The sequence below is a fragment of the Osmia bicornis genome, chromosome 14 (assembly GCF_907164935.1).
Source record: "Osmia bicornis bicornis chromosome 14, iOsmBic2.1, whole genome shotgun sequence".
Classification (NCBI taxonomy): Eukaryota; Metazoa; Arthropoda; class Insecta; order Hymenoptera; family Megachilidae; genus Osmia; species Osmia bicornis.
The window spans coordinates 3,829,551-3,848,151 of NC_060229.1; the positions used below are offsets into that span (position 1 = coordinate 3,829,551).

At 36.6% G+C, this 18,601-nt stretch overlaps 4 protein-coding genes across 4 annotated transcripts; all 4 read right to left on the reverse strand.

Moving 5' to 3' along the window:
- Window positions 1-644: 644 nt before the first annotated feature.
- On the reverse strand, window positions 645-4,022 carry LOC114879976 (cysteine dioxygenase type 1). The gene is made up of 5 exons (XM_029195461.2): window positions 3,583-4,022; window positions 1,789-1,930; window positions 1,612-1,726; window positions 1,011-1,180; window positions 645-926 (listed from the first exon to the last, which is right to left on the reverse strand). The coding sequence occupies exons 1-5, from the start codon at window positions 3,813-3,815 to the stop codon at window positions 891-893; spliced, it is 696 nt and encodes a 231-aa protein (XP_029051294.2). The 5' UTR covers window positions 3,816-4,022; the 3' UTR covers window positions 645-890.
- A 1,133-nt stretch (window positions 4,023-5,155) lies between these two features.
- LOC114879981 lies at window positions 5,156-9,796 on the reverse strand. The gene is made up of 5 exons (XM_046288706.1): window positions 9,366-9,796; window positions 7,044-9,268; window positions 6,414-6,959; window positions 5,909-6,136; window positions 5,156-5,730 (listed from the first exon to the last, which is right to left on the reverse strand). Exons 1-5 carry the CDS (start codon window positions 9,549-9,551, stop codon window positions 5,583-5,585), a joined length of 3,333 nt encoding a protein of 1,110 aa, XP_046144662.1. The 5' UTR covers window positions 9,552-9,796; the 3' UTR covers window positions 5,156-5,582.
- A 446-nt stretch (window positions 9,797-10,242) lies between these two features.
- On the reverse strand, window positions 10,243-12,120 carry LOC123988453. Its single transcript, XM_046288635.1, has 3 exons — window positions 11,787-12,120; window positions 11,453-11,686; window positions 10,243-10,950 (listed from the first exon to the last, which is right to left on the reverse strand). Exons 1-3 carry the CDS (start codon window positions 12,003-12,005, stop codon window positions 10,750-10,752), a joined length of 654 nt encoding a protein of 217 aa, XP_046144591.1. The 5' UTR covers window positions 12,006-12,120; the 3' UTR covers window positions 10,243-10,749.
- A 3,210-nt stretch (window positions 12,121-15,330) lies between these two features.
- LOC114879977 (DC-STAMP domain-containing protein 2-like) lies at window positions 15,331-18,247 on the reverse strand. The gene is made up of 9 exons (XM_046288707.1): window positions 18,099-18,247; window positions 17,743-18,018; window positions 17,514-17,664; window positions 17,300-17,459; window positions 16,976-17,239; window positions 16,682-16,895; window positions 16,312-16,627; window positions 15,906-16,213; window positions 15,331-15,844 (listed from the first exon to the last, which is right to left on the reverse strand). The coding sequence occupies exons 1-9, from the start codon at window positions 18,245-18,247 to the stop codon at window positions 15,508-15,510; spliced, it is 2,175 nt and encodes a 724-aa protein (XP_046144663.1). The 3' UTR covers window positions 15,331-15,507.
- Between the last annotated feature and the right edge of the window lie 354 nt (window positions 18,248-18,601).

Sequence of the window (18,601 nt, forward strand, 5' to 3'; positions counted from 1 at the left end):
TTTATTTAATCAATAATCACATATATTTTATTATCTCTTATGATTAAATGAATATTGTGTATATTTTACTTACATTTACACTATTATTTGTCACGATTTATTGTTTCAATATTTATTACTTATTAGTATAAGAAATTCTTAAATGAATTTTTCTATTTTAGTACCGTGTTTATAAAGTGATTATATATCAATATTATGAATTAATATTTACTTTAAGTTCGTAACCGATGTTATATACCGAATCATTCACTATCGTACTCAGATAGTGCGGCTTTCTCATCGTATTATAAGTGAACCTTCAACAACAAACACCCCAAATCCTTCCTTCTATTCCTAATGATTCATCTGAACTAGTCATCTCCAAATCTTGACCTCATGATCTCATCTCTTATCGACCACTGGACCCACAATAACTCCCACCTTCCTATTTTTCCGATTCTATAAAATACTAGATTCTACTTTTGTCACGACGAATATTGTATCAAAAACTTCGCTTGTATTTCAAGTTGTGATCGAAATAAATATATATCGCGAGTTGAATACAACATCGACTATCCTTGGTGTAAGCTGAGAAATCAGCATCATTTACGATATCGTTAATCATTTTATCTTAAATGTTCTGTGGTTCATTGACTACATCCAAACTTGATAAATTCATTTTATTTTCGTAACATATAACAAGCAAATACGTATAAAAATTTGGAGGAACATTCTCTTTACCGATCATCATTCGAATTGAAATATATATTAGTAGAAATACTTAGCAAATCTTAAACGCATTTAAGTACTTAAAACTTTATAAAACTACGTATGAACATACTAAATTTTACTCTATTTTCTCATTTCAGTTAACATACAGAAACTTTAACGAAAAATGCTACAATGATAAATTAGTTATCCTCAGGACACCTGGCGTCTTGAATCTCCTGCAAATAGAAAACAAGATCCATCTTAATCCATTTCATTTTCTTTTTATCTTTACAGCAAAAATAAATAATACAGAATTTTACCCTATTTCTCTTCTCTCCGTATTTCGACCAAAAGGTGACTGTACACGTTGTTCTTTGACCAGTTTGCTTATTGAAAACTGAACACGAGGAGAATGGAGGCGAGTACAGGTGCAGCGAAACTGCAGGGTTTACTGCACTTGGATTCTCGACTCGATGCAGTCCCAGGGAATCTATACAAAAATTAATGAGGTGCAGTAAAACGTTCATTACCTTCCACATTAGAAAATTTAAGTATGCAAGTAAATTTTTTAATACAATTTTTTTTTTTTACCCAATTAGATGAAATTACATGTTCTTTATACTTTGTACCGTATCAATTTTTTTCGACAGATTTAAACGTTTCAAAATGCTGAGATACTCTATTATCGTTGTTTTTATGTATCGTTTTATCGTCTCAAAGCGTTATGTATATTATTGAAAGTGTGATTATTTATTAATTTATTTTCACTCGTATCATTCCCAAGTTTTTTAAATTATTTTACATTTAATTGGCAATTAGTAACATTTATTTTATCTTATGATGCTTCTGATGCGTAGAATTTATATTAAATCGCGCGTAATGTTCAAATTAAGTAAAAACTGGTTAGGTTAACAATGGTACCATTAATGTAACATATTTCATTTAGTCCGAGAGTGTTTCTTTCTAATTCTCGAAGTTCTTCCGGTTCCTCCGTGTCAAAATTCTCCTTACATTTCTTGGGCCACTCATATCTGGTCTATAAAATAAAAAAGAATATTACAAATATATTCATTTTAAATATAAAAAAATTTATCATACCTCACAAAGTTCACCCTGTAGAATTTTCATGACACAATGTGCATCGGCATGGTCGTGTATGGCTGACCCATGTCCTTCTCCCCAACACAGAACCATCAGATTGAACCTTCCGTTTCCTTCGTCGACCAAGTTTCTCGTGTATCTGCATAAAACGACTAGTTTAACTTACTTTTTATAGATTTCTTCCTTGACGTGAATCACGCTCGACATGTCACAAGGATAATTACTGATTACGGAGAGGCAATTAACCGGTTTTATTGTTACAGATTTTATCAAGACGCGAGATACTTTCGATCGCTGAAGTGTCGCGTGTCAAAGAACCGATATTCCGAATCAAGTGTAAAGTTTAGAGAAGGGGGACATACGTGGAAAGTATATGTAACCAACCGTTCACCGAACATACACCATCGATTTACGTGCAATACACATAAATCTTCCAGTGTTCCGCATACCTGGGTTGAACTTTTTCGAACACAGTGGTAACAAAAAATACTAAATCGTTTAAGAATAATTAATTCAATTTGGTCTAATTAAATTATACCACAATGATTTCTTACAACATTAACCCATTGACCTTAGAAAAATGAAGGGTGATGGGGTGGAAGTCTAGTATCCCCTAATTACAAAATAACTTCATATGATTTTAATTATTCCTCGTTTTATATTTAATATAACATGTTCTATTTTGTACTGCAGTATTCGTACTTTCGCGTGTCGTGTGGAAATCGATCGTATTAGCAATTGCATGTCATAATCCTAATAAACAACATTCTCGTTATTATCTTAACGATTGGCGAAGCAATTTTTGTTTCAGATTTGCAATTGCGTTTCGTACATTCACGGGGGAAGTTCCTTTCCACGAATATAAATATTTAGAAAAATTTCGTAATCTACGCTGCTAAGTGATCAATTACATCAGCTATTACAGTGTGGAGAATAATTGTAACACGAATAAAACAAAGGATTGTACTAATTGCTATATTTCGAATTATCTTAACGAAACACATTAGAATTATCAGACAAGTTACTAGTCTTTGTCGAACAATTCTGGAATCCTCCGTCTTATCGTTTTCACATTCATGCACGAATAGTTGGCTTTCTAACGTTCTGATTTCGTATTAACGAACAATAAATCTGTTCTTTACAAGCGTGTTATTCCCCCGCCGATAAACGTGTTGATGTTTTCAATAATTATTAATCGTTAATTATTTACACTTTTTCATCAGGTCAGTTACTTTCTTCGCGTATCAATATATAACCGGACTGTTAAGTACCTCGTTATTGGAGATTGATTAGCTTCACGAATGAAACAGAAAATCTACGAAACCGTCAGGGTTAGAGAAACAGTAACGAGCGATAACCTATCATGAACTTCGTCATATTAATTTTATTTCTCAAGTCCGACGTAGTTCTGTTTGTACGCGAAACGATAAAATATTTACCCGAGAAGTTCGATTGTTCGCGAACGTAACAAGTACAGAAATGTTGTTTACAATGGAAAACCCTCCAAATGACGAATTGTTAAGTTACAAGAATTATTGACGAGCTTTTGTTAAAACGTATGGGGATTTTTACCGAGATTCAGAAGAATCACTTTTGATAAATCTGATTTATTTTTCATTAGGCAATAGTTAAATAAATAACATAACTGTTATTTTCGACCCTTTATACTCTTAAATTTAAATAATTGAAAGTATCAATTAAAAAGATGGGAACGAAATAATATTCCCAGGGTTTCTTCTAAGGAACTAAATTTCAAAATCCATAAAAGGGGTTGAAATATTTCTATTTTACCTATATCTATCAAACTTGGCGTATTTTTTCCATTCCAAGGGGTTACTCCTGTAACACGCCATCAAATCTTGCACATGGTCAATATTAACATGGTCAGTCTTGAAAGCTTCGTGCAGAGCTTCGATAAGTTCTCGAAGAGTTAGAGAAACCTTTTCTTGTACAGGGTTCTTCTCGTTCAAGAGTTTTTCACGGGAAACACGGAACAATCTCGGATCTTCACTGTAAACTTGCATCTTTCCCCTCGTTCCTTTAAACTGAGCGAATCAGTTTTTGTTCACACGCGAAAATTCGACAATGCGAATCTCAATTTGCGTAGAAAGTAACGATGCAGTGCAAACGATTCTTGGAAAGAAACAAGAAGCAAAGAACTGAGAGCTGTTTGAAAGCGAAAGGAAACGAAGAATGCGTTTAGCGATGAAAGAACACGTTGCCGGTCTACAGTTCGTAACGATCTAGTAAAACACGGGAGACAGCGTCTCTTATGAAGCCTAAGATATCCCCTACTCCTCATGGCATCGAGCAGCTTCAAATATTTAGTGCATTCGGTAAAAAATATTTATTTAAACAATCGAGTGATACAATAAAACTTGCGTTGTTATATAATTCAATAACTAATGATTCATGGGAGGGCACAGCGAAGTTCCTTTAAATCTTATATGGACGGAATAATTAACCCTTGAAAGATGGAATGTTAAGACAGCAATAATATAAATCTTATTTTTATTTTTTAAATTTTAGATTATTACTTTAAATATTGTCTTGCAGTGAGCAAATATCCATATACATATATTTCGTAGGTCCTGGGTCACAGTGGACCCATGGTCCATGGTTCAAAAATCAATATACAGGGTGATTCTCTCGCAGCGCAACACAAACCGTGCCGCACAATGGAACCCCTGCTATTTCGTTTCTTGTCTTCGTCTCAGCCATAAACACACACAGAACAGTCTTGGGTCCGGCGATATGGCCCCTGGGTCTTTTTACCTGCAAACACAGCAGAGTTCCATTGTGCGGGACGGCTATTGTGTTGCGGTGCGAGAGAATCACCCTGTATTTTAATTATAGGATATCCTCTATCCCTAATGATTTCAAACAGGAAAGGTTTTGTGACAGAAAATTCTGGTTATTTTATATTTTTTTATAATCAATATTAGAATTTATTATCCCAATTTGTATTCGTTTCAAATTATTTTCACTGTTCCGTCATTTTTTCCGAAACTCGTGGCATTAATTTGTTTTTAATTCCACTACCTTCGACCGGAATAATTTCGGGTTTCTTATCACGCACGCGTATGTCTTTCATTTTAATTTACAGCTGTTATATGATTCAAAAAACAACATACCTACTATTGTGTACAGCAACTGCTGTTATTTTTTGATATAAAAAACGATACGAGATAAACGCATACCACCTTCGAACAGTTAAATATTTGCTTCGATGATATCGCTACGATTCACATAATCAATTTTGTAATATTTCGCACGCACATTCTGATTAACGTAATAGCGAAGAAATATCTCAATGGAACGGGGAAAGATTTGAAAGGAAGCTGAATGAAACTAGACTTCTATCTATTCTTAAATGAAACACAAAGTGTTTTAATCTTAAATCAAGGGAACATTATCAAAATTACATAATTTATAAAATCAATATTACTTGAATACCTTTGATGACTGAAATCTTTAGAAACATGTTCAAGAACGCGTTTAATAAACAAGGTAAATAATTTTAATTCATGGAAAATCATGGTAATATTCCTACTTTTTTATCATTTACAAATCATCAATAATTGATCTCAGATCCCGATTACCAGATCATTTCCTTATAATACGTGTTGTGGGGTTAAATAATCGCTTAAAAAAATAACAACTTATCAATCTTTCTTTTGTTTATCATCAAAGCTATAAAATCCATCAGCTATCGTGTCAAGATCTCAGTTACTAGATCGTTTCGACGATATACGAATGTGTTCTTCTGTTAAATAATCACAGGTGACTTTCTACCGCACACAAATTATCTTTTCGTCATTGTTCTTTGGTTTCGTGGATGTTTTTCCACGCAGTGCCTTTTCCTTCTCTTTCGTGCGACAAGGTGAATCATTACACCTGCACGGCCTCGGTTTGTTGCATTCTCCGGTCGCAATGCAGCTGCGGAAAAAAAGAACAAATGGGAGAAAAAGTCAACTGGAAGTACTTGATTTACCTTTAGAGCAATTAAAACGTACTTAGATCGCCATTTATAACCGCCTTCATATTTTCTTTATTAATTTTTAAATTTGTTTATATCCTTTATCCATGCATTTCTATTTGATACGTGATTACTTACATGCAAGGCGAGCTTTTGCAATAATAACACTTTGCTCTTGGTTTCTTCTGATTCGATTTAGACTTTTTGCATCTGCACGGTGTAGATTTGCACTCGCAACAGAGGGATACTATTATTTTTCTCGATCTATCGCTTTTTTCCTTGCCCGTGTCGCACTTGTAATTGCCCATTGATTTAACCTTTGGCTTCTCCATGCATACTGCTACCAGCTTTCGTCTTGTTTTAGGACTGCAACAATATCGAATCGTATTGAATTATAACATTTACCGTTCAATAGCTTTTATCTTCTTCTTTCAACAAACTACCCTGAATAAATATTTATAATAAGATTGAAATTTTTACATTCAATTTCAGAACATCAGAAATTGAACAAACTTTAAATTGATATGGTACAAGTGCAACTTTGCAATACTTTCATGTCATGAAATGCAATTAGTACGCAGCAATCTAATATTTGAATTTGAAGACGAACTTTGCACTCGGTAATAATAAATAATGAAACCACCTGACACAGCATTTTATCTTTCCCTCGTTAGGATTGCAGCAACAGGGAATCTTCCTGCAACGAGTGCAGCACGAAGACTCGCTCAACTTCTGCTGCAGCTCGTCCATCACGTCAGAGAAGACGCTCAAACGTTGATAAGGAAGGTCATCGGAGTTGTGGTGTTTCAGCTTTTCATGGCACCAGCATTCATTGATAGAATCGGTTCGAAGAACGTCCAAGTTTCTCGAGAAGTAACGTCGTATCTCTTCCCTCGGTTTCCACGCGGTAACGTACATGGTGCGATCGTTATCGGCCTCGGTCAGGACCGGTCTTCCATCGCAAATCGTCTTCCGTTCCTCGCACCTGCACAGGTCTATCGACAATTCGCAGTACGAGCATTTTCGCAACGGCGCTCTACACGTACACGTTTCCCGAGGATTGTCGCAATATAGACAAAACATCGACCTCATGTGTCCGCAGGTGCTTCTGGTTTTGCAAATTGATTTGCACGAGCACTTGCTTCTAGGTTTGCAACAATTAGCGCAGGGTACATAGGTGGACCTGCAACTGTTTGATCAGTAAAATTATTTTGTTGATCAATTTCTTTTCGACTAACCATAAAATTTCATTTTCAGGGAAGGAGAAATGTACCTGCACTCGGTCCTTGGCCTTCGACAACCCTCGCAACAAAGCGCCCTTCTGCACCCACACTCTGCCCAATTCCTCTTATCGTAACAAGGAATCGAAGAACTGGTTTCCTGAGAATTCGGACAACGAAACTGTCTCTCTTTTTTCAAACAGCTCTTCGGATGATTTGTACATTCATTAGTGCTCTGTGACATTGGTAAGTAACAACATGTGCATCTGCTCTCATTACCCACGGTACAATTTTCATTAATATCTGTACATCTTATAAAGTTTGGATTCACACAGGTTGTATGGGGTTCTGATACGTGAATCTGCGAACATTGTTTCGATTCTTGATTTAATGACTTCCTTCGTACGCATTGGGCGCACACAGTAGCTGCTTCAGAAGGTAGGTCAATTTTTATACGTTTGTCTTCCGTCAGAGATTTTCGAGTTTCTGGTTTCTTTGTTTCTCGGTCATCGGGTTTCTGTCGAATTTCTGGGTCCTTTGGTGGTCCAGGTTCGATCTTCTTCGAATCCCAAGACTCAGATACTTTTTCAGATTTTTCAGGATTTATCTGTTTCATTTCTTCAACTTTAGTATCTTTAATTAAAGGAGGAGAAGGTTTGTTACTAACCATCGTGGTCGATAATTTTACCTTTTCTTCCTTTTCTTTAATAGCAGAAGTTTCCTCTTTCATATTCTTCTTTTCTTCTTCAATCTTTATTGATTCAACAGGCTTGGAATCAGCATCATTTTCAGAAATCTTCTGTGAAACGTTTGTTTCATGCTTATTCTTTTTCCCTTTCATCATTTTATGAAAAAATTTTTCCTTCTCTTTCGGGTCTTTAGAATCTTTTTTGTCGGCGCTGCCCTTCGTATCTTCACCGACCTTATCTTCCTCCTTAGATTTTCTTTCTGGACTTTCCTTTTTCTCGAGAACTTTTCTGAAACTCTTATAGAACATGCTACTCTTCATTTTTTCCTGGAAGGACTTCCTGGCACCTTTATCTTCTTCATTCTCTTTAACTTCCTGCGTTTTGTCTTCCGGTTTCTGTGAAGGGGTCTGTTCTTTTTCAACCTCTGATTTTTTTATAAATTTATGCTGCTCCTTCAGGTTGAATCTTTTTAAAAATGCTGGCTCAGCTTTCGTTTGAGAATTATTTGCATTGTTACTCGACGGATTCATTTTATTTTCTATTGCATTTGTTTTAGTCAATGGAGCTGGATTAGTATTAGTTTGATCAATAGTTTGCGCAGCTAGCTTATTCTGCTGCTTTAAAATATTTTTTAGCACCAAAGCTTCGGGTCTTATCAATTTTCGAGGCGTCGATGGAGGAGCTGGCACTTTCTCTAAATTTTCTTTCTTCTCTTCCTCTGTTTCTTCATCAATTTGTTCACTTTCCTTTTCTTTCTCTTTCCCAGCACTTTTTTTGGTACACGCTACAAATTTTTCTACAGGTTCTTCTAAACTTTTAGAAGCATCTCGACAAACGCTTACCGGATCTTCCACTGATTTCTTACAAGTTTCAACATCCATACACACATCCTCCTCTTCTTCCTCAGCAATACAAGCGCAGGTTGACAATGGCTGAACACAATTTTCTTTTTCCATCGCCCTTCGTCTCTTTCCACCACAACTGCACCGTCTATCACCAACGGGTTCCCGATTTTGTTTACGACATCTGCAAGCCTTCGGGAACTTCCTTCTCTCTTTCAAATTATTATAATTACTGTAGTCAAATTCAGGCTTTTTATCACACAACACGATTCCACGTTGCCGATCCAGGGAGGTGTAATCATCGTTTCGACTGCTGCAGACTGATTTCGACGACCACTCATCGGTGTCTGATTTCGAATGAATTTTCGAAGGATAAATCGTGGAACAAGGCTTTTCTACGCTATCACACACGACGTACTTCGATCTTGTGAAAGATTCATCCGATCCATTTATCGTTGCATCGCTGTTGCTACTGTCCTTGCATTCGCATTCGGTTAAAGTGGACTCTGTATCCTTGCACACAAGGAAATCGTTACTTTCTTCTCCTATCACGATGTTAGAATCTGTGGATTTCGAAACGAGGCTGGATATGTTGCTGTTGTCGCTGCTTTCCTCTTTTTGCGGAAGAAGATCCAATGATTTTTGTTCTTTGCATTTCCTGCGCTTGTTTCGGATGCAGGTCACAAGTTTACTCGAACATATCTTCGATCGGTCCGTGGTTGTTTCCGAACTCGATTCTGTGCACGGCTGCTCAGGTTTTTTGGATATGCACGGCTATAAATGAATATCATTATTTTAGCAAATTAAATATTATCTGTGATGGAAAGCTTGGAAGCGATGACACACCAGATGCGTCCTGACTTACCTGTGTATTCTCGTTGGTTTCCGAGCAGATATAGATATTCACGTTTCCGGTCATCCTACGATTATCGGTTCGACAATCGCTCGCCAATTTCGAGTGTTTTTTACTCCCCGTCCCTTCGATCTCAATACCTTTCTTATCGTGACCTTTTATCTTCCCCTCGTGCATTCTTTTTGAACGAACAGCGTGGTGCTTCTCCCGGAAGTAACTCGGTTTTAAACCACTTTTGGGAGACCTTCGACGCGGTCTATACTCGTATTTACCTTTTGTATGACACACTAATTTGTCATCTTTCAATTGTTTATTATGTTCCTTTTCATCGTCCTGTTTTTCAAAAATATACCATTATACCTTAAAACTATCTTTCAGAGTAAAAATGAAGATTTTACGAAAGTGTTTAAGTATCTTGGATACTTGCATCTTAAATACCATTCTACATTGCTTCACGATCGTTTGCATCGCTTCCTTGATCGAAGTATTAATCATTTCCGTCAATTTATCCTGGCCAATTTTATCTGTCACGTCACTTGGTTTCTTAAAAGTATCGATTCTATCCTTCACACATGTATCTGAGTTACATTTTTCCTTAGTGCAAGTTTTTGAATCACAAACTTTATGTTCGAAGGAGTATCTTTTCTTATCATCCTCGATTTTATCCTCAATTTTATCCTCGATTTTATCCTCAATTTTATCCTTGATTTTATCCTCCTTCTTTTTTTCATCCTTCTGTAAGATTTGTTTACCATTTTTATCAGAATTTCCAGGTACCTTTTCATTCTCGGAGTGTGCAGTGATTAAATTTTTAGGATCAGTGTACACCGACGCGTCTATTGACAGAGGAGGAGGGAAACTAGTCGCCTTTACATCGTGAAAGGGGTAAACTACATTTGCTTTGTTAATTTTTGTAGCCTCTGTTTGCTGTTTCGCAGTTGGCGCATCTTTCTTCTTCTCCGGTGGATCCTGTTTCGGTTTTGATTTCTTGAAACTCAACAATTTTCCCAGACCCATTTTGCAAAAATTCAATCCTTTCGCTTTTTCTTTTTCCTTCTATCTACATCGAATTCAACGTCGTCTTTCCCGTTTTGAAAAATTTTTACTTGGGTGCTTAAATTATCTCTCGTTGTTGTCGACATCGCCGAAACTCGTGTAATTTGCTGTCGTTTCGAACGAAAGTGCATCGATCTCCTCTTATCGCGAACACATATTGCTAATTTTTCTTCCGGTACGCGTTCATTCTGTAGGTTAGATAAACGACTCCAAACAATCGACGATCTCCTTACGTCGATAAAAATGACGAAATATGATAAAATTAACTTCGTACTGACGTGTTGTCGAGGAGACCTCTTATCGAGTACGTTTACCTCACTCATCGTGGTGACTCGTTATCTGTCGTTTCATCGGCGGATGTAGACCCATCAGATTTTTCTGTCTTCTCGCTGCAATCGCAAACAGATGATATCTCGATGAAAATTTCTGGATCGAACGAACACTCATCACACGTTTCACCCTTTTTTTTAAACGTCGAACGAGGAACAGCCTTTTGCTTGTGTTTTTCACACGGGACTGGCTGCAAGCAAATCATTAGGAAATTTATTATAGTTTATTAGTGATCGATACCCAATCAATAATTATCATACTATATCGAATAATATCAAATATATACAGGGTGCCCCGTAACTGGTGGTACAAGCAAATAGGGGGTGATTCTACATGAAAAATTGAATTGAAAATGTAGAATAAAATTTTTTCATATGACGCTTTATTTTCGAAAAAAATAAGTTTGAAAATTTGTCGAGTACTTGGATCAGCTTCAGCCTCAGTAAACATTGCAAGAAGCATGGAAGTAAGTACTCTCCTACTCGGAACAGTAAGATAGTAAAATCCGTCGAACTAAAGCTAAATCAAGTACACGCGTACTCGATTTTTCAAACTTATTTTTCTCGAAAATAAAGCGTCATATGATAAAATTTTATTCTACACTTTCGATTCAATTTTTCACGTAGAATCACCTCCTACTCGCTTGTACCACCAGTTACGGGACACCCTATATATTATAATTATTAAGGTACCTTGAAAGGTGCAATCATTCTTTTAGCAAATTTTTTCACAGCGTCAGATCTTCTTCGACTTTTAGGTGGATATAGTAGTTCTACCTGTTTACTTTTATCTGCTTTCTTAGATAAATGCATCAAAGGTATGGTATCTGATTTTTTATAGGCCTCTTGACGAGAGGTTCTTCTTTGAAATTCACGTAACACGTTCTTGTAAGCTTGAGTCTCTTGATAAGGAAAAATATCTTTTTCCTTGGCTATCTTGCTCTTAAAATAAAATTGAATGAAACGAAAATTCAAATCTATGTTTCTTAAAATTCTAATTTCTTACAGGTGTCAAATAATCGCATACAATGCTACGATTGGTCCTCGGAGCTTCCATTCTGGAACACGTGGAAATTGAACCTGGTGAACTTGCAATTTCACGTTCCCTAGCCTCTCTTTCTCGAATCAGTCTTATTCGATCGTGTCTTTTCAATTCTTCGATCAATTCTGGACTCTGATACATTGGCAAATATTTCTTTACCATAGGCATTTCAAAACCTTGCTCCGTTGATTCTGGATGGATCATTTTTCTGGGGTCTTGATGAGCGAACTCATAACTTCGTGGACTAAAATGACGGGGACTGAAATATAATTTTTTGTGTTCTTTTAATTGAACCAATTTATTTCTTTTTAAATGTGCACCTTTCATACGTGCTGCAAGATTGCTCAGGATATCTTCTATATGTTCCCATTGTATGGGAATCGTAAGGAGAGTATGCGTTCCCATGTGATTCCCATTTTTCTGATTCCTGAAATCCTGAAAATGGCCTTCCTGATTTTCCAGGACAATATTCTTCTTTTGGATACTTCTGTGTTGGTTCTGGAGGTAGCTCTCTATCTTCAAACTGCGATCTATATTGTTGAAAAAAAAATTACATTTTGTCTACAATTCTCCTATACTTAATTAATGAAAATTATTTTTACGCGTGGAATTCTTCATCTTCAGTTAACGTCGATTTTTCTGAGCAACTACATTTTCTTCTTTTTGAGCAACTATGTTTTCTTCTTTTTGAGCAACTACGTTTTCTTCTTTTTGAGGTACAAGGTTTAAGAAGGTCCTTTTCTTTGTATCTAATGAAAATTAATTATTGAAAGATTTCTAAAAAAGAATCATGAAATATTTTGATAAATCACCTCTTTTGATGTTTCTTCTTTTTCTCTTTTTTAATCAATTCCTGAGACGTCAATATCTTCTCAGGTTCTTTAGACATTTTTCTAGATTCTTTTGTATCTGGAGCATCTGAAACTCTCTTAACATATTTGCTTTTCATATCCTTATCACGACTCTGCAACTTTGTTTGAGTAGACCTACTTCTGTCAGGTAAATCTGTAGATTTATCAACTTTTAATTTTGCAGCTTGCTTTGTCCCTTCTTTCACAACATCTTTTCCTAATTCCTTTTCTGTGGTCTTTTCAGTTTCTTCAGCTTCTTCAGTCTTTTCAATTTCTTCAGTTTTTTCAATCTTTTCAATTTCTTCTGCTTCTTCAGTCTTCTCAACTTCTACAACTTCTTCAGCTTTCTTCTCTGCATCTATTTCTTGCCTTACAGGTGCAGATCTTCCTTTCGATTTATAATTAACACCATATAATTCTAATCCTGCTAATGGATCATATACTGAGCCACCGCCTCTATGTCTTGGAATCTCTATAATATTTTCTGTATCTTCTTCTGGGGGTGCAGAAATTATATTACTTTTCTGTTTAGTTCTCGTAGCTTTCGTTTCTTCAGTTTCTTCAGTTTCTTCAACTTCTCTTTCTATGTCTGTTTTCTGTTTCCTAGGTGCAGGTCTTTCTTTCGGTTTATAACTAACGCCATATAATTCTAAACCTGCTAATGGGTCATACGTCGGAGCAGGAATCTCTGCAACTTTTTCTGTATCTTCTTTTGGAGGTGCAGAAATTATTTTAGTCTTCGTAACTTTAGTTTTAACTTTCTTTTCTGGCTTTTTACTCAATCCTTTCCCTGCTTCTTTCTTGTCTTTCAAATCTACTGATTTCTTATATTCAGAGAAATCATCAGATTCATCAGGATATTTAATAGTATCCTTTGTATCGTCAGTTTCATCAGGATATTTAATAGTATCCTTTGTATCATCAAACTCATCAGGATATTTAATAGTACCCTTTGCATCATCAGCTTTCCTCGAAATTTCCACCTCATCCGTTTCATCAGTATAATCCATTTCACTTTCTGAAATAGTCATTGTACCTTCCGTTTCCGTTTCCTTGATATGTTTTTTAGTATCGTCAGTATGTTCTGATATGGTGGTCATTTCCAAAATTTCTCTGTCTCCAGTTGTGTCATACGTGATCTCAGACGTACAAGAACAAGGTCCCTAAAATGACATAAAATATATTTACCTATAATTTATTCATTTTTATTATTAATTCATCTTACTATTAATTCATCATCCTCTGTTATATTCCAATAATCTCTCTTTTTCACATCCGAAGACCCTTTGCTCGACAATTTATTGATATCATCTACTCGTCGAACGCATTTTCTTGCAGTTCGCGAATCCTCGGTCTCGTCTACTTCAAAATACGAAGTACTTCTCGCAGTAGACTCCAAATACCTATATCACCACACCTCCATATAAAATAATCACAATTAATAATGAAAATTAACGAAATTACCTAGGCAATCTTTTCGTAGTGAATCTCTTTTCACACGGATGTCTCAGATTTAAATTCTTCGCTTCATCAGATTCATCTGTTGTTCTTTTAATTCTTCGTCTCGTTAGGTGTCTATCATCTCTACTACTTAACAGAGTTTCCTGTTCATCGTCACAGGAAGTGGAAGAGGACCATGAATCCTTTGTCTTTCTACTTCTTCTGTACGATTGGACTGGCATTGATTGCTTTTTATGAAGCATGCTTACGATCCTGTTCATCAGAGATGGTCGTTTCCTTTGTAAACCTCTACATTTTTGATCATCCTATTAGAAGAAATGAAAATCAAGATTCACACGTGAAATATTGTAATTATTTCATTTTCGAATTTAAGTCTAATCCTCCCCTTTTTGGGAGAAAAGAATTTGAAGATTTTTCAGAGGTGAAATAACGTTGAAATTGAGGATGTCGAAGAATTAGAGAGGATTCAGAACAGTTCATACTTCTGCTTTACCAAGCCAAGGAATCCTCGCGACCGCGCTGACGATTTTATTTATACGACCTCGTTTCTCCTTATCCTTTCGATCCTTCGGAAGTAATTCTTCCGAGCTATCGTCCACTTCTATATGTATCACTTCTTCCTCGTCGACCTCCTCGGTCGACCATGATTCCGTGTCGGCGATCGAAGTTGACGAATCGGAATCTTTCTCGCGAGGTTTCCTCTTTTTCAATCTAGCACAAACCTTCCTACGTGCCCTCACAACGAAACCAGACGGGGAATCACAGCTCGAGGAAGTGTCTTTTATGAACGGTTCGTTGAATATCTGGAGAAGAGCTCGCACGTGATAGATTTTCGAGATTAACAAGATTCTTTCAAACGTACTTGGATCGTCACGTCGTCTCTAATTTTCTGCGCTTCCAAGTCTTTGAATGGCTCTCTGCGTTTCTCAGTTTCCACTTCCTGAGGAGATTCGTCTTGATATGCTGAAATAAATAATTACCAAAGCTTTCAATTTTTCAGATTCTATGTCAAATTCTTACTATAACTGTAACTAGATTCAGAGCTTCGATCTACGACTTCTACGTATTTATCATCCGTCTGCTGAGCTACTTCTTTTTCCACTTTTTCTTCCTCCTTCGATAAATCTTTCTTCACTTTTTCTTCTTCCTCAACCTCAACTTCCGTTCTTTCTTCTTCTGGCTCCACTGTTTGCTCCTCCGTTGGCTCCTCCGTTGGTTCCTCCGTCTGCTCCTCTTCCTCTTCTTCGATCACTGTTTCTTCTTCCTCCAATAATGGCTCCTCTTCTTCTTCCTCAGGCTTAGCTGGCTCTACTTTGATCACCGGCAATTGATCATCAGAAGAATCACTGTATTACACAAATCTGTTACCAGAAAATCATTCAACACTCGAGGATCTAATTAACCCACAATTCTTCACTCATGTCGGACAGGTCACCATATTCCACTGGACTCTGACAAATAGTGCACAGATTCTGCAAATCAGCGAAACACTGGGAGCAATATAGTCCGACGCAGCCAGGAGTCGGGCACTTGATATGCAAATTATCATCCCGTTCCACAGCGCCGCATAGAAGACACATCCTTTGCTTCATAGGAAAGAGAACCCTCAGACACGGTAACGTTGCCCACAATCTCTCTTTCAGAGTCACTCTTTCGATCTTTTCTCCCTCGGCCAGACCGAACTTCCGGCGCAGTTGACGTCTGGCGAACTTGAGAAAGCTTCCCCTCGACCTGGTTTCATTCGCGAGCCGATAATGAGCTTTCGAAATGAACGTGAAGCGGGTACCAATACCTGATTATGTGATTGTACAACCAGGCTGCTCTTTGTTTAGCTCGGTCCGGATAATACTGACACATGACCACTTGTCTCAGTCGTAAACCGTACGGTTCTAAAAATGCCATCAGCCAACAGAATATGATCAGGGTAATGATTTGAGTGTATTTGTCTAGGTCCGGTGTCACGGGAGCCGGAAGACACAACATCGTATCGATTTCTGAACCTTGTCCCTGCGGAGTGAAGGCTTTCACGATGCTTCTGTACAGGTCTGATAGATATCCATCTCCGGAAACGTGGATGGTCACCACGCTTGGTCGTTCGACCTATTTGATTATTTTTCATAAATAAATTATTCAAAGTGTTCTATTTAAATCAATCATGAACGATAGAAATTGAACGATGAATTGAAAATTGGTATTACCTTACTTTGAAATCGTCCATAGAGTTGGATAGTCTTCAATACCCAATAAAGACTATAATCGATGATCATATAAGAGCCGAGTTTAACAGTGGCCAAAAACAAAAACACTGCAGATCTTCCTAATTTAAGTCGTTCAGGTTTGATCAACATGACGGAGGATAGGGGTACGTATTTATTTCTTTCTCGAGGATTAAGCGGTAAGACAGTTTCCTTATCCTGTCGAGCTCTTATTAGATCAATGGTGCGTAGATCATCGGTTATGTATCGATTATCGAAACGTTCGCTAGTTAGCCATTTGTAGCGATAACGCATCACCCTAGAAATATTTTTTATTTTATCGAAGCTCGTGAAAGTATTCTAGTACTTTTACCTAAGCAAAATGAAGAAAGTGAAGAAGGAGGTGACGAAACTCATCCAATCAAAGAATCCAAAAAGTGCATCCGTTCTGGATCTTACTTCCGTAGCGATACTAGTAGACACTTCCCCCACAGTTTTGCTTTGATTAGTCTCGAAGTGAAACGAATGAGAGAACTTCACTTTGACGTAGAACATTGCCTTCATGTGCATCGTGAATTTTTTAATTTCTACGAACGATAATATTTACAGTAGACCGTCAATAAATGATCAGATAAATGTTGATTCAGTTATCAGGAATAATGTTTACTGGTTCGTACAGCACCAACCACAGTGTCTGCTACGTAAGAGACTAGCATGCATATGAAATCCAATGGTTTAACTATGTAGCATAGGGTACTGACTATGTAAGTTATATTGCAAACGACACCGAAATAGGGTCCCAATTTCGCTTTGCAATCAGCCACTGCACCCTCGAATACCCTTTGACACCTGTCGAAAGGGGTGCCTAGTTTCTTGTTGCATATATTTATTACACTGCCCAGCCATTGGAATACGGAAGTGATTACTTTGACTGAAAGAAAAGAGGCTATTGTAAAATATAGTGGTAATTATTTAGAAAAATTAAGCGTACGTATACTGAGAACAAGTCTCTTAATCGCGACCAGTGTCTGCTTAATTTTCTTCACTACTACTTTCACTGATTTGATGACTTTCGAAATGGCATCTCGCAAAGCATAAAATGGCTGCTTTGCTAGATCGATCACTGTCTTCACTGCTTCTTTTAATTGTTCCTAAATAACACGCATTCTTAATTGCTGAATTATACTGGCAAGGTGACAGCATACTTGTGCACAGGCCAATGATTCTGTGAGTACACTAGTGTTGTGCAAAGTGTTCTTCACTGGTCCAGTCAATGCTAAAATAAAAGCGTACGCCATCAGAGCTTGTCTTCCTCGTTTGGAAAAAAACTGTGGCAGCAAGAGTAACACGACGCATCTGTAAAATTTTTATAGATAAACTTTTAAATCGTGCACGAGGGTGTGCAAAATTGGCAAAAATGATAAGTGTACTTACCGTATTCGATAAGAAAAAGCGAGGCCAATCGTGAGTATCACTCCTATTATCGTACAAATTGTTGTCGCGGATGATAGCTTGAAATTTAATTGAAAAACGAAAAACACGAAGAACATGTAGGTGAGGAGTATACCACTGATGAAACCAAAGAGACTCTTCGCTACGAAATTCTCCAAAGTGCCATCGGTACGAATTGCAATAATCTTTTTGTAAGACCAAGAATTCTTTGGTACCGAAAGGATTTTGTCAAAGAACTTTTTAACCTTTTTCTTCAAGCTGTCAATATCGTTGAAATATAGTCTAAGGATTTTATACATAAAAGAAGGTAGAATAAGTGGGTCAATTTTGAAGCTCACAAGAGTTTCTTTCGTCGGAATTTCTGTTTCAAAGTGTATTTAGGCTTGGCACCTTTTGAAATCTCAATCGATAAGAACTTTTCATCCTCGTATTTTACCCTAGCTTTTTCTAGCTTCCTGGCTTTAAGAAGTAATTGGAAAAATGCCATGATCGAAGTATCTGTCAGTAATATATCATACTGCTAACTATAACTGAAATTAATTTCTTTTTGCATAATTTATTATAAGGCTAATATGTTGCTGTAAATACTGCATCTTTCTATAACAGAGAAATTCTCTTTTTTCCATCGAATCGAATCAAATATCGATCTAGTTAATCATTGAAATTCATCGTGTATAAAATTTTATTTTTCCCGCGGTTTCTTTACTCGGTTGATAAAGTATCATTAGAGCAGATATGAAAAGAACAAAATAATAATAATATATATATTGAAAGTTGCAAATAGTTCATATCAAATTAAAATTTTCAACGTATAATTTTATGGCTCGCAAATTTTTTTCGT

Bases quoted from the DNA above. Each gene is read 5' to 3' on its own strand.
- LOC114879976 (XM_029195461.2), bottom strand. From the start codon at position 3,815: ATGCAAGTTTACAGTGAAGATCCGAGATTGTTCCGTGTTTCCCGTGAA. The intron at 1,727-1,788 runs GTATGATAAATT...TTTATTTTATAG, and splicing joins TACAGGGTGAACTTTGTGAG to ACCAGATATGAGTGGCCCAA. The intron at 927-1,010 runs GTAAAATTCTGT...TTCTATTTGCAG, and splicing joins ACGGAGAGAAGAGAAATAGG to GAGATTCAAGACGCCAGGTG.
- LOC114879981 (XM_046288706.1), bottom strand. From the start codon at position 9,551: ATGCACGAGGGGAAGATAAAAGGTCACGATAAGAAAGGTATTGAGATC. The intron at 9,269-9,365 runs GTGTCATCGCTT...AAACCTGAGCAG, and splicing joins TAAGTCAGGACGCATCTGGT to CCGTGCACAGAATCGAGTTC. The intron at 6,137-6,413 runs GTGGTTTCATTA...ATATTGTTGCAG, and splicing joins AAGATAAAATGCTGTGTCAG to TCCTAAAACAAGACGAAAGC.
- LOC123988453 (XM_046288635.1), bottom strand. From the start codon at position 12,005: ATGATCCATCCAGAATCAACGGAGCAAGGTTTTGAAATGCCTATGGTA. The intron at 11,687-11,786 runs GTATGCGATTAT...AAGATAGCCAAG, and splicing joins CGAGGACCAATCGTAGCATT to GAAAAAGATATTTTTCCTTA. The intron at 10,951-11,452 runs GTACCTTAATAA...ATTTGCTTGCAG, and splicing joins GAATGATTGCACCTTTCAAG to CCAGTCCCGTGTGAAAAACA.
- LOC114879977 (XM_046288707.1), bottom strand. From the start codon at position 18,247: ATGGCATTTTTCCAATTACTTCTTAAAGCCAGGAAGCTAGAAAAAGCT. The intron at 17,665-17,742 runs GTAAGTACACTT...AAAATTTTACAG, and splicing joins GCTTTTTCTTATCGAATACG to ATGCGTCGTGTTACTCTTGC. The intron at 16,214-16,311 runs GTAATACCAATT...ATAATCAAATAG, and splicing joins ATGGACGATTTCAAAGTAAG to GTCGAACGACCAAGCGTGGT.